The sequence below is a fragment of the Ostrinia furnacalis genome, unplaced genomic scaffold (assembly GCF_004193835.3).
Source record: "Ostrinia furnacalis isolate ACB-3 unplaced genomic scaffold, ASM419383v2 OfSCF1132, whole genome shotgun sequence".
NCBI classification, from domain to species: Eukaryota; Metazoa; Arthropoda; class Insecta; order Lepidoptera; family Crambidae; genus Ostrinia; species Ostrinia furnacalis.
The window spans coordinates 1,569,732-1,583,812 of record NW_021131371.1 but is presented as its reverse complement, the minus strand read 5'-3'; the positions used below and the strand labels follow the sequence as shown (position 1 = coordinate 1,583,812).

Genomic DNA, 14,081 nt, shown 5'->3' with positions numbered 1-14,081 from the left:
ACCGGGCAAATCAAGTTAATGCGGATATGAAACGCCGTGTTTAGTAAAACCTATAAACCTACTGTAAAGGCGTTAGTGGTAGAGATAATTATTACGGAAGCAGATAAGCTACTAATGGGACAAGCTGTTGCAACGATATGGTAGATCTTGTTTTGTTCCACATTGCAAATTAAAACTTTCCCGTGTTTCGTGATTTGAGCTTGGCCCATTTATTGTCCTGAAGCAGTGGTAGGGTTAATACAGGGACGTGTAAGTGATTTTTAAAATTTAAAAATCTTATATTTAATATAAGATTTTAAACTTTCGCGTTCCATTTCAAATAAAATTGTAAGACACGGGTCTTAACGCGGTGTTATTTTAGGTGCTTTTTAAAAGTCTACTTGCATAAATAAATGAGATTTTATGTGTTAGGTACTTTTTAAAGTTTTTCACTATCCATTACATTCCCAAACTTACTGGTGATTGTAGTTTATCAGTTTTATTTTGCACTAGTATCCAATCTATTATTTTATGAATAGTTTGCTATACGACGTTATGTATTACTTCGCACGGTATTCGATGATAGACATTTTTATTCGGCCACGTCGAGGCGGTGGACGCGACGCTAATTTATCGCCGAGATTTATGGCGACGCTCCGGGAGAGTTTTTAAACACTCGAATAACTAACAAGAACACGCGAGTAAAAGAAAATACGGTATAATGGAGAATGTCCTTCGCTAACTAGCTTTACTTCTTATTGGATAACAAGTGAATAATATTATTGTTGACTCCGTTTGCCCACCTCACTAGTGGGACTACTCATTTCAGACTGTATTTTGCCTTGGAAATGTTTTGGGTAACCCTAGAGGTGCTCTATCTAAAAAAAAATCCCCCTTCGTATTTGTACATTTACCACCTTATCAGCAAAACAACACAACATATTTGCTTACTACACTATACTGGGTATTACCACAATGGTGCGAAATATTAAATAATCCAAATAGCAACATAAAAGCACCCACATTATGCCTACGCAGCGTCAATTAACTTTTTAGTGGCTATAAACAATATTTGCGTTCCGACTTAGGCTAAGAACTCACGGCGCGATTTTCACCCGCGCCCGCGGCGGTTGTGGAATTGCAGTTTTATTTCAAAACTCATTATTCTACGAACTCACGGCACGATTTTAAATTGCGCCGCGTGCCAAGTCACTGTGGTCACTGGTACAAAATGGTCGCCCGATCGGTTTTCGCGCGGGCGATAACCGCCGAGCGGGACCCGATTACAACTGCGCCCGCTGCAGGCAAAAACCACGTCATGAGTTTGTGCATTAGTTTTTACATAAGTATCTGCATTCTACAGAAGCTGTGGGCCCGCAACCGCCGCGGGCGCGGGTGAAAATCGCGCCATGAGTTCTAACTTCTTAGCCTTAATCAAGCAAATGGGGGTAAATAAATTACACCAGTAAATAACGGAATTGTCTCGGCTATCAAAGTACAAGAACGAATATATTTCCCGATCGGCTTTGTCCTAGAACCGGCGCGCATCAATCACGCTGACGGATGGACAACGGAAATAATTATACCGCAATTTCCTATTCTATCACTTCAATTAATATTATTCACTTCGATGATTAATATTCCAAGTTACCGCAATATTTGTTATTTAGATGACTTTTATTATTTCGTGTTCCCATATTTCGCGTGCTTCTAGAGCTTATAGAAACTTGTGCTAGTGGCGGTAAAGTTTTGCTAGTAACGACTCATCATATTTAATTACCTACTACAGGTGCTTAGATTTATGGCTCTTGGTTTATAGTTGAGTGATGAAATTCAAATAATGAGAGGCAGAGAACTGGAGTAGGCTTGCGAGTTTGAAATGCAGGCCGTCAAAGACGGCAAGTTCACAATTGCAACTATTAAAGAGTACTTATGAGGTTAGCGGGCCTTTTTAGCGTCTCTAACTACAACACTGGGTTTGGAAAAATCATTTTCTAGTAAAATATCGATTCCTACGATTTAAAAACCTCTTAAAGTCAAATTTAATGATGAAAATATTCACATTTATTTATGGGAACCTCTACCTTTAAGTCTTTAAGAACTAGGCTCCCATCGGAAGTGCTATTTTTTTTTGTTTGACTGTTCTCGCCGTGCTACAATGACGGCAGATCTTCGCTAATTAATCCAGACTCCACTATTAATTAGGCGAGTTTTTCTTCGTCACGGCGCGGATTAAACTGACGACTCCCTTAATTGCTTGCTTGGAACTTAACCGTTTTTCATTTGAAGAGCGCGTGCAGTTGGCTTTTACATGAGTGTTTTTATTTACTAAAACTAAATAGGCAATCTGCTATTTACCACGTGGTTGGGTTTTTAAGCTGTACCTAGATCCTGGCGACACAGGAGTTGCAGCGGTGGGAACGAGAGGTGGGAATAGTCCCCCTATTTGCCACGTTATCCATTTTAAGATATTGTGTTTCTATATTTTTACAAGGAAAACCGAACAAAAACAAACAAACAACCACAGAGACCCGGAAATGAGATTAAAGTGATCCATCAGTGTTGCAGGGACTCTCCCTTAAGAAATTATATTAGATGCGAGCGAGAAATATCCCAATAATTTATCATGGTACTTTTTTCTTGTTTTAATTCAAACAACTTAAAATCCGCCTGACTAATCTTTAAAATACCTCAACTTCGACTGCTTTTTACTAACTTGTTAGTAAAATCTGAAGAAATAAACCAATTTAATAATTTCAAAAATATATTAGTAGGACCAATTATAACCTAATAAATTACCGAAATCCGAAAGGTATTAAGCGTCCTGGTGGCATCTATTCATGCAGTAGGTTGCAGAGTCGAATCTGTTCTGGTTGCCACCACAGCCCCCGTAAATAAACCTCTTGCAGGTCGCATCGTTCACGTCGTAGTAGAACCTTGAAAATTAATTTTCATAATCAGATATTGATGATTAAATTTTGAATGGGAGACGATCCAGTCGTATCCGAGAATCATCAGTTAAGCAATGCAAATCTCGTGATTTCTATCTTTTCGCCAGTCTAACAATAATCATGATCTCTAATAATTGAATGACGTCGGAAATTCGGAATAATCGGCGATGTGCAAAAACCAGAAGTTCAATTCTGCTATGCGTCTCTTTTACTCAAATCGGCATTTAAGTCAAGTCAAGTGAGAATTGAGATAGACTGATGATGCAGTATATTGAAATGAATATAGCGGTCTGGGGCAGCGTTCCGATAGTTCCGGAGCCCCGAGCCATCGATAGATTCACTATCGATACTGCTATCGAGTATCGCTATAGTATCGCTAGGGAATTTTGAACAATACTACTAATAACGACAATACCTACTATATGTAGCTAGTATTGCAAAAACTATAGACTAATAGTATCGATTACTTTTGAAATGCTGCTATTAGAAATGACAATACTATCGACAATATTGCACGTAAAACTCGATAGTATCGACAGTATTGCCGCTATCAATAGTGTTTCCCAAAATTTCCTATCGTACCGATATACTACTGCACATAGCGATATCGATAGCCTATAGATAAGCAACACTAGTCCGGGGTGTGAAAGGCCCGTGTGCGAAGGTGACGCATCGGCCTGCTAACCCGCGCGGTTGCGGTTAACCTAATGGATTTCGGCTGTTGGGAGGCGGTAGATCATTGATAACCAATCCGACGCATTATTTGCGTGTTCCAAAATAGGCAACGAATTACGGGTTTTGGCTGTCATGGCGAATGGTATCTGATTGAAATTAAAAATCGATACAAGTGACGTTATTATGTAGATTGTAGACGGTCTGGCAAATGCTTGATGCTGATGAAAATTATGAGATTTTCCGGTCGGATCCTCTTAGGCGTTAGGTGGTCCCTTAACTAGTGTCTTAATTCCTGTCTGAACCACTATAAGCATTGACATTTCAGTCTGATCCCCTTACTCTACCCTCTCTGACTCATACTCTCCACACGGTCAGAACAGAATAAAAAATATTATAAAACTAGCGGCCGCCCGCGACTTCGTACGCGTGGATCTCGTTTTACCCCCCCTTCATCTATCTTACGCGGTTCAGATTTTTTCATACAATTTTTTTTCCCCGCTAACTCCCGTTCCCGTGGGAATTTTGCAATATCTTGTTGTAACTAAGCTTTAAGTTTACTAAGGTACCTGCATGCCAAATTTCAAGCGTCTAACTTAAGCGGTTTGGATTTTTCATACAAAAGGATTTTCCCGCTAATTCCCGTTCCCGTGGGAATTCCTAAGTATCCTATAACCTGCCCAGGAGTATGAAGAATAATTCTACCAAGTTTCGTTAAAATCCGTCGAGTAGTTTTTGTTTCTATAAGGAACATACAGACAGACAGACAGACAGACAGACAGACAGACAAAAATTTTACTGATTGCATTTTTGGCATCAGTATCGATCACTAATCACCCCCTGATAGTTATTTTGTAAATATATTTCATGTACAGAATTGACCTCTCTACAGATTTATTATAAGTATAGATAAAACTGTACTCCCAGGGTAACAGGTAGGGGTATCCGACCAAAGGTACACTCAATTGAAACTAATGCCCGTTTTCATCATCAACTCCTATTTTTTAAGTGACCCCTATGAAAACAAAATGCTTGTTAAGTGTTACCATAGCATACTTAACAAATAGGAATTGATGGTGAAAACGGGCATAAGAAATGAACCCACAAAGATATGAATTAAACTTACTTGAAGTACATAGCCATGCACAGCCCAGCGTTTGGTTGTAGAGAACAGAAAGATGGATTCGTCGTATCTTTGATCGACATGAAGGCTGCACCTGAGATGTAAAAATATATTTATACATTTGCCTACTTCTAAATAAAAATGCTCTAAATAAGTAAGTATAAACAGCAGTTAAAGACTTTAGTAGTAGTGAAGACATAGTCATACCAACCTTTGCAATATCTTTCGCAATCTGTCACAGTGGCAAAATTGTTTTTGTTCCCATTGCATCCTGTGTAGGTGAATGTCACGCACTGGTCAATCTGTGCATCGTAATAAAACCTACAGAAACAAAATATTGCATTATCAAGTCACACGACAAACATTTCTAATAATACCAAAAAAAACAAATAATCTTTACCTAATCATACTTTGAGAACAGTTGCCCATCTTCGGCTGAAGTTGGCACCAATAATCCCAGTTCCAAATATCTATGCGAGCTGAAATTATTTATAGCCTAATTAAGCATTATGGTAGATATCATTTTTATCGCTCTTTCGTCTCTGAATATGACGTATCTTCTGTGTAGACTATTACAGCCATCTGCAACTTCATGAGCCGCCATACGTCTAACATACCGAGTAGCTCACGTATGATATTAACTAGACTACTCCCTGAATATTAATCAATCACCTTTCCCTAAATCTAACCTAGCCTAGCTGCAAATTAAAGAAAAAGGTCACTAACTTACTATACTTTCACATAAATACATACATACAGATCTGCGAGCCTAGTGCAATAACTACTGCTGGTCCTTGTATTGTACTTAGTTTTTCATGAAAATAAATATTTTATTTATTTATTATTATTTACATAAACCAAATGAAACCACCTACTTCTTCTAAGTTCCTGTGCTCTCAGCCGAAAGAGGTCCAGAGGAGAGTGACTGGTCTCCTCCACATTCTGGTCTATTTGTATCCTTCTGTGAATCAACGTTGGCTTTGGGGTGGTCTCATCTTTGACCACCGCAGTCGTCAGCGTAACATCCTCGTAACCACTCACACTCACACAAACCACGAACAATAGAACAAAATCCAATCCCTTTTTCATTTCAAAAACACAAAATGTCCCGTAAATATTCGCGGCCGTTATACTGACCGCAATAAACGATAAAAACAAAGGTGAACGAAATTTATATTGCCATAAAAAATATTATCGCGTATGCAAACATGTCCTAGGGATATTGTACTGGCGGTGTATAAAACAAAATACAGATTTGTTGTCCGTATGTTTAGTCTTTTAGATTGATATAAACAATACATAAATAAATACCATTGTTCGAGATTTTACCTTTTGAAATGTTTGCGGTTTGGTTAATGTCTGTATTTCCTAAACTTTACAGCTATAAAATGTTGAAATAAGTTCTCTGGTGTTTTCTAAACATTCACAGTGAAATAAATTAACTTCAAACAAAATATGGGTTTTCACAATTTATCTAATAAATTCATCGCAGAAACAGTATCAGTAGATACCCCACTGTACGAACATGTTTTGTATTGACACTGATTGTAATTGATGTCAAGATCAATGAACAAGGTGCACACTCCAATGTGACGTAATTAATTTGTATCTATTGCATGTTAAGCATGCATAATGATCAGCTGGATTGGGACGCTATACCTACTATACTTATTTCAATCAATACCTTGTATCACTCGTAATAATTTATCTATCAATCACCTAGGTATTTGATTATTACGGACAAAATCTTATTAGTGTTCTTCCTTTCGGTCTTAAAATTAACATACCTACTTTAAATATTCCGTGATCATATAAATAAATCAGACGTACCTAAACTGGATACAACGCCGGACCAAGCCTAAAATTGGGAGCACTAATTAGTGGTTTTTAGCGGAACTGCCTGGAACAAGGAACGCGGCGAACTGTAACGTTCCTAGATGTTTTGTCCGGAGTTTTATTATTCCTAGGCGTGTCGTTATAAGGAAGAGATTATCGAATAAATTAGATATTTCAGGTCTTCAGACATCGATTACTTGATTTCCCTGACTCCCGTCAAGCTTCGTTTAACTCCACAAAGCAAACTGTATTCCCACAATTACTGCAGTGGTACGAAACGCGTAAATGATTTCGAAGCACAATACATCGTTTGGTGCAAGCAGATGTTTGCAGATCTAATGGCGATTTCAATTTGCATACAAATTCCTGGTTCGCATAGCCGACGCGAGCGGGATGTTGGACGCGCCGGGCACTAGAAAGCAACAACACAGTGCAGATTCCATCTCGCAGTAAACCCAATCGCTATCAAGCGCGTGAAAATCAAGAGGAATTATAGTGAGAACGGGTTTGATTCAGTGAGACCAATACAGCTCCAACGCAGTGCGAGGCAGTGAAATATGAAATATGGGCTCTACAGTTTTACCTTTCTAAAGAACTTTAGAAACATGAAAAGTCGCCTATTTCGATCCACCTTACGCTCTATCATAAAATAATGAGGGTAGTTAAAACTCATATGCGTCATGATATCCCATGTAAAATTATGAAAATAGGTGGTATAACCCTTGGGAACCGATGCGATAAGTTATCGCGCCGGCCTCACCGCTTTCTGTGTGACGTTCCTTGTTCAGATTTGCTGACCGTAACACTGCGGACGTAATCATAATAGAGCAGACACGAGCGGGCATTCTGCGCTATCCTATTCTGTAGCGATAGACGGATAGGCACCGAATCGGATTACCGCTAACGACTCGCCATTCTGTGCCCGGGCCGCATTCCCGGGCGAGAGAGGCACTGATCAACTGCGGTGCTAAGGCTGCGAACACAATATAAACTATATGCACTGCTCGCTGATGCAGCCATCATTTGGGCAATGGGAACTCGGGGTAGATAGAAAAGGCCGAGTCGGTTCACAACGGGATAATGATCTTGTACAATGCTCTGCCTCAACTTTCGGTCTGCTATTGTCTCAAATATCCAGCATAGAGTTCCAGGGAACCATGAAATCATTACCTACCTAGACATAGACTTGAACAGTCAATTATAACTGTTATATTAGGTACACCTAGACAAGCACAAACGATGCACTGTGGTTGCCCGAACCGAAACAGATTACCAAGCTCTAACGTTTTGTGCATTGCCTGCATAACGAATACGTGCAAATGCAAAACAATCGAAGCTACGAGACTTTATACGCACTATAATTTATCCCCTTTCTCTGTCTTAAAGGCACCTACATTTTCTATTTTCCAGGCATTACCACGGTCTTTATCTTCTTTTACTACGACCATCGAATGATCGCATCAGTATTCCATGAATTGAAGACGTAAAATAAGAATATCTAGTATTTTAAACTACAGGGATAGATCACGTTTTTAGAAACCATTTATATCGAGTTTACCGTGTCAACGTACACGCCAAAAGTTAGGTATAGTTCATTTGTGTTGGCACTGGCTGGACAGAGCTTAGCCTTTACGATTCAGGGTTGCGTGGATGAATGGTAGAACAAACTGTTTGGCATCAGTTAGAGTGCCTACGCCGAGGGCAAAGGGCAGTATGAATGAAGACAAAACTAAATGAAGGACCAAAAAAGTTATGGCACAACATAATAGGTACGATACTATAGGATTGTACAGAGATTACTCTGCAAATGCAAGCCAAAATAACCATAAAATATCCTCAATTCCAGTCACATTCTAATTACTACCTTTTCACGCTAAAAAGAAGAAGCTGCTCTTTAATCGCCAACGCCAGATTAACCGGCAAGACAGATGATAACAAATTCCGGAACTGCGATAGCTCTTCTCAAAGCTTTTTAAAATGTAGGTACAATTGCAGTTTGAGAATTAATTGGCATAGTTTTTCATCCCGTCCGGTCTCCGGGAGCGGGGGCGGATTAAGGGGGATCCGCCGGCGACGGCAATAATTGATTGTCATTATGGTTATGACTACAAAGCCAATTGCTTCTCTGGATTATTTAAGTGCTAACATTAGTATTAAGAGCGCTCGACTGAACTTGAATCGAGGATAGCGGGGATCTGCACATTAACATTACTATGGTGTTCAAGTCAAGATTGCGTATTTTTCAGAGAAGATTTTTAAAGCCGTTTGCAATTTGTTTTAGGCGAAGGATACTTTTTTCAAGGTTAGTGTAACCTATTCGTGCACACAGAAAAAATGCAGGAGACAATTGTCCATAACTTACAGAGGCCAGAGATAACTTTTGCAACGGTTGGCTAATGTGGGATGGCACTTGTGAAAATTTTTTACAGGAGCAATATTTCATTAATGTAGTTAATTTTTTTAACTAAAAATTGGGGACAGTCCTTTCTTTAGATACCTATCTGGATCGGGTCAAACAAAAGCGTTAGGTCGAATTAACAACGCAAGGCGTTTTCAATTTCATCAATGGAATTTCTCATGAATCATCATAAATCGCAATTTACATCACAAAGAAGACCGCGGGGAAACTAAAGCAAAAAACGTGCGAAAGGCGGCGCGAAATTCAATCATTTCGAAAGCTCAGCAAGATTTGTAGCCGCATTACGGCGGAGGTTTTAAATCAAATTGCGGCATTGTTAACGCGTTTAACTGCACTCACAGGCGCGATAGCGATTTGAATGTAGAGATGGCATCTGCCGTCTCTTGCCTTCCTTATCTGATTACGAACAGATTTTCCACCTGAGATTTCAGTTATGATTATTTTACTAACAGATTACCAATACAAAGTGGTCCAAAAGTGACGTGTGGATGTGATATCCCATGCATTATTCTTAGAAGATATGATTTTTTTAAGTTGCTCAGGCAGAAAATTCACCTAAGGTTACGGACGGATACTCGCGACACCTCTACTCGGGCGATGACGGAACGCCGCGGAGGTTTTAGTGGGTATACCCCGTCCTTTTCAGGACGGAGCAGGAATCCCACACACCACCCTGTCCCCCGACAGTGGTGACGGTGCGCAAAGCATTTCCTCCGCGACAAAAAAAATTACAAAATACACATTTTAAAAACAGAACTTCTGAACTGCTAAAAAATCGCTGAAGATACATGAAGTCGGTATTTTCGGATACTAGGTGTCGAAGAATCTTAAAATGTTTAATGTTTTTAACTTATTATTATTTCATAGACTTTAGTATACAAATCTAGTGTACTAACCTTCTCTAGAGCAGTCAATCTCACGGATTCACGGAGCACTTTACGTTCACCGTCGTCTTAGCACATTGTTGATATTCAGATTTTCTTCATCCCTGTTGTAGAGAAAAATAAGTTAATCAAATCGAACTCTATTGAATAAATATTTGTATAGAATTGAGTAAATGATACTTACACTGTAATTCCTTAGGTAACTGTATCATGTGTTTAAATGAATGTATTATGGTGTCAAGTGTTCTTTGGCTTTTACTACTAGAGGTTACTTCCTAACAGATTTTCGCATTTTCAGTTCATTGCATCTCTTCACTCATAGCAAGATCTTCACAATGTTTATCATACGAAAAGGATCAGTGTCTGTAAATTGTGTGTGTGCATACCAAAAAATTTGAACTGTCAAAGTGTCTATGTAAGATCAATATGACGTCACTCGCCAGTAACATATCCTTATGTAGACGATGATGACGCTTAGGTTCTCATTACAACGGTAGACATGGACTTTATAGTAGTTGCCAATATTTACGCTAAAACATGTCACATGATAGTTCCACACACACTAACTTTAATTCTTCTGCTTTACATAATAACTGATACTATTAACCAAAGTAAGGTTCCCCAAACATTTCTGATGATACTGAAACTGTCTTGATCTTTTTTGTAAGTAGTATCTTTTTTATGTTTGGTCCAATGGTTCCTAGCCTACATTCCGCTTCAAAATCATCCGTGAGGGGAACGCCTTGCACAAAATAAAGCAAATTAAACAAATATAGGATTATATTCAGTGAAACATTCAAATCCAACATAACAAACATTGGAGCACATTCCAATAGTTTGTACAAGCAGCGTACACTCGGCCGCGCGAGATATTCAACTAATACACTATAATCCCATTTGTCATAATTATTTCGGCATGTAATCTAAGCCACTATGTTCCTATGATCGTCTCAAATACCGCAAACCTTGTTAATGAAATATCGCAACCAACACACATTGTTAAAATAAAAGTAAATCTGCGTTTAAACGATTACCTCAAAGCAACACGCGAGTGACTTCATATCCGACTCCGATGCACAATGTGAATAAGTTACCATGTAAAATTGAAAAAACTAAAAAGGGTATAAATTAAATTAAGTATTACCATTTCAGATTACTAAAATGTCTTAAAACGTCTAAGGCATCTTTACGAAAACTTATTGTATTTTTTTTCTTAATTTATTACATCATATATATACATAATTTCGACATAATCATTTATTAATAACGTAACATTTCTCTGGCAGGTCAAGTAAAAAATTAAATAGTAACATATACATGTTTGGATGTAGACAGGGCTTTCAGCCAGAATTAACAATACGGTGCTAGTGAATTACAACTATTATGTGCAGTTAACCTAGTGTACACTCGAGGCCGCGGATCAACACTGCTCTCTTCCACAATTTTATCGACAAAACTCGCACAATTGATCGACATAATTGAATCAGCAACTTCATAATCGCCTCAAATATACACTCGTGTTTTGGTAATTCGACAATCATTGAAACATTTTATTCTATAACTATATACTTCAATAATTTATATAAAATGGATTACACAGAGAATTTGATTTTAGAATATTCGTTAAGTAAAGGCAAGAGCACACAGTTACGATCCTGCGGCATTTATTGCTTTGACCGTCGCGCTGTCGTAATCAGAGATAAAGGTGCGAGTTCGAATCCGACGGCAGACGGCATAAGTTCAAAATCCAAGTACAATTTGGTTGTGCACACAACTGACCACTTTAACGTGTCAGCAATTTTTTTTATCTAGAAAATGTGAAATGATTGAAATTCTATCCAATACAGAGAGCAGAAATAACAGGAGTGGAACTGACAGGCAATCCCCTCTAGCAATGTAAGTAGACCAGTGGTTCACTCAGTTTATAAAAACTAGTTGCAGCGCCACCAATGACATATTCCAAATGTCACTATTGAAGAGTAACGTGCTGCGATAAAAATGGTGAATTGCAGTGTTTTTAATTGTAAGAAGAGATCTGAAACATCAAATCTTGAAAAGGACAACATTACATTCCATCGGTAAATATTATTTTATTTATTTCACATTAATTAATACACTAAATTTGCAAAAAACTAAATTTCTAGAAGTGTTGCCACTGGAATGACTGGAAAGCAAAAATTCCTAATTGTGTAATATTTTAAGGATAGTGTACTTATAACAATATAATCGAAATTCTATGCAAACAATTTGATACTGCCAATAGGTGTTCTCTTTTATGATATTTGTTAGTATTAATACATTATTAATAATCACTGATAAATGTAAATTCATTTATTACTTTTACCTCGACTGTCGGGAATTATTCATAATAACCGGCGATTATTAATAATTTTCAATTTATCACATTTACCCTGACATAATAAACCTTTGGTGGAAACCGGGCCTAAGGCTGATAGTCGATCCCCTTTGCCAAGGGAGTGTGGCCGTGGGTCATGTTTGGTATATAAGAATATTAGGTACCTATTTCATGGGTAGTGTAGGGTAATGGTGGTAGGGTTAATACTGGGACGTGTAAAAGTGCTTTTTAAGAGCCTATATAAATGACTTTTTAGTTTTTTTCATATAACTCTTAACTTTCACAATTCGTATTCGTGCTAGGGAAGAAATGCCAAACTTTTGCGTATTTTCCTTTAAATAGAGATCTGAAATGTTGAATCTCCCATAGGATAATAAATTAATTCATATCATTTTTTTAAACGAGCCATAGACTATGAACCATAGAGCAATGATTCTCATCGACAAAAATATCGATAGTGTCTCAGCGCCATCAGCTGTTACACAAATGTCATTACCTCGTCCCCCTCAGGAAATGGCGAAATTTTTTTGTATGGAAATAAACGCGCGCTGCTACTCCTGTTATTTCTGCTCTCTGATCCAATACGTATCCCATTAGAACACATTTAGTTCCACCATAAAATGTTGTGTAAATAACTGACACGAAAATACAAATTAAGTTTAAATTCAAGCGCGACATCGCAGTTGAAAAAATACGTCGCTACGATCATGGTTTGGTTGCCGTCTGCCGTCGGCTCAACTCTAAGCCCGTATTACGAAACCACACTCAAGTTTTACACCGTCGAGCATTATGAGTTAAACAATGAAGAATGTTCACTAATTTTGTTTTTTAGCTTTCTGTATTCTCTGTTAAAAATAAAAAATACACGTGAAAGAATTATTTCGATACGTCAATTAGTTTCCAAGATATTGAATTTTAAAAGTGCGGGCGGCGGCCGGCCCGCCATTTTATGCGCGTGACGTCATATTACAACGACTGGCTCATATTTGTATGGGTGGAATCTTGCAAACTGAATTAAGACCCACTTCCAGGCAACCGATTAAGCTGAAATTTCGCAAACACATGTGATTTGGATGACCATGCAATATTATGATGACATGGAGCTGATCTGATGATGGAGCTGGAAGGTGGCCATAGGAACTCTATAATAAAACGACATAAATGCATCGAGTTTGGGCTCGTTCGTTTTGTATTGATGAGTATTTTAATTCTATATAGTAATCGGGGTCTAATGATGGAGCTGGAAGGTAATTCGCAATAAAACGACACAATCGCATCAAGTTTGGGTTTGGTTCAATTTTAATTTCTGTGATGGGTCTGGGTGTTAATATGTATAATAAGTTTGTATTTACAAAAAAAAATTATTTAAGTATGTTTATATCCGTTTTCTAGTGAGCGGACGCTGTGAATGTACGTCACACGGGGTCACGTGACCGTCGGCGGGACTCAATATTTAAGCGAACTTTGAATGCCTATAAAATCATAACTACTGGGTATTTTTGAATGAAATAAAAACTAATGTATTTGTAAATGTAAAAGCTTAACTGTAACATAGGTTTCAAGTGATTTTGCATACCTAGTAACATTCTCAATTGAAATACAATCTCGAATACGTGCTTGAGTTTGAGTGACGTTTTTTAATACGGGTACAAATGTAACAAGCGCAGTCTACATGATCTGTACTAAAGATACGAATATGTGTAGTAGCTATGTACAAGCGTCACTAATATTTACTATCACAATTACAATATAACTTCAAGGAAACTTGATGCGTAATGTAAGAGTGGTACAAACGATTGTGTGCGAGAACAATGTATAGTGACAACATCGAAAGTATGAAACGTGCAAGATAGTACGAAGC

At 38.0% G+C, this 14,081-nt stretch overlaps 1 protein-coding gene across 3 annotated transcripts; it reads right to left on the bottom strand.

The window, feature by feature from the left end:
• Nucleotides 1–2,729: 2,729 nt before the first annotated feature.
• Nucleotides 2,730–11,638, bottom strand: LOC114351397 (tissue factor pathway inhibitor). 3 transcript variants are annotated; one of them, XM_028302606.1, is made up of 6 exons: nucleotides 10,049–11,638; nucleotides 9,877–9,968; nucleotides 5,126–5,204; nucleotides 4,937–5,046; nucleotides 4,729–4,819; nucleotides 2,730–2,915 (listed from the first exon to the last, which is right to left on the bottom strand). In XM_028302606.1, the coding sequence occupies exons 3-6, from the start codon at nucleotides 5,152–5,154 to the stop codon at nucleotides 2,795–2,797; spliced, it is 351 nt and encodes a 116-aa protein (XP_028158407.1). In that variant the 5' UTR covers nucleotides 5,155–5,204; nucleotides 9,877–9,968; nucleotides 10,049–11,638; the 3' UTR covers nucleotides 2,730–2,794. The 3 variants fall into 3 exon arrangements, with proteins under 3 accessions (XP_028158407.1, XP_028158406.1, XP_028158405.1); XM_028302605.1 differs by having other exon boundaries at nucleotides 2,739–2,915; nucleotides 9,877–11,638; XM_028302604.1 differs by lacking the exons at nucleotides 9,877–9,968; nucleotides 10,049–11,638 and adding an exon at nucleotides 5,601–6,502 and having other exon boundaries at nucleotides 2,739–2,915.
• Between the last annotated feature and the right edge of the window lie 2,443 nt (nucleotides 11,639–14,081).

Excerpts from the sequence above, each read along its gene's own strand:
- LOC114351397 (XM_028302604.1), bottom strand. The coding sequence starts at position 5,814 with ATGAAAAAGGGATTGGATTTTGTTCTATTGTTCGTGGTTTGTGTGAGT. Across the intron at positions 5,205-5,600 it reads AGCACAGGAACTTAGAAGAA|CTCGCATAGATATTTGGAAC; the intron begins GTAGGTGGTTTC and ends AAATAATTTCAG. Across the intron at positions 4,820-4,936 it reads TTGCGAAAGATATTGCAAAG|GTGCAGCCTTCATGTCGATC; the intron begins GTTGGTATGACT and ends TTTACATCTCAG.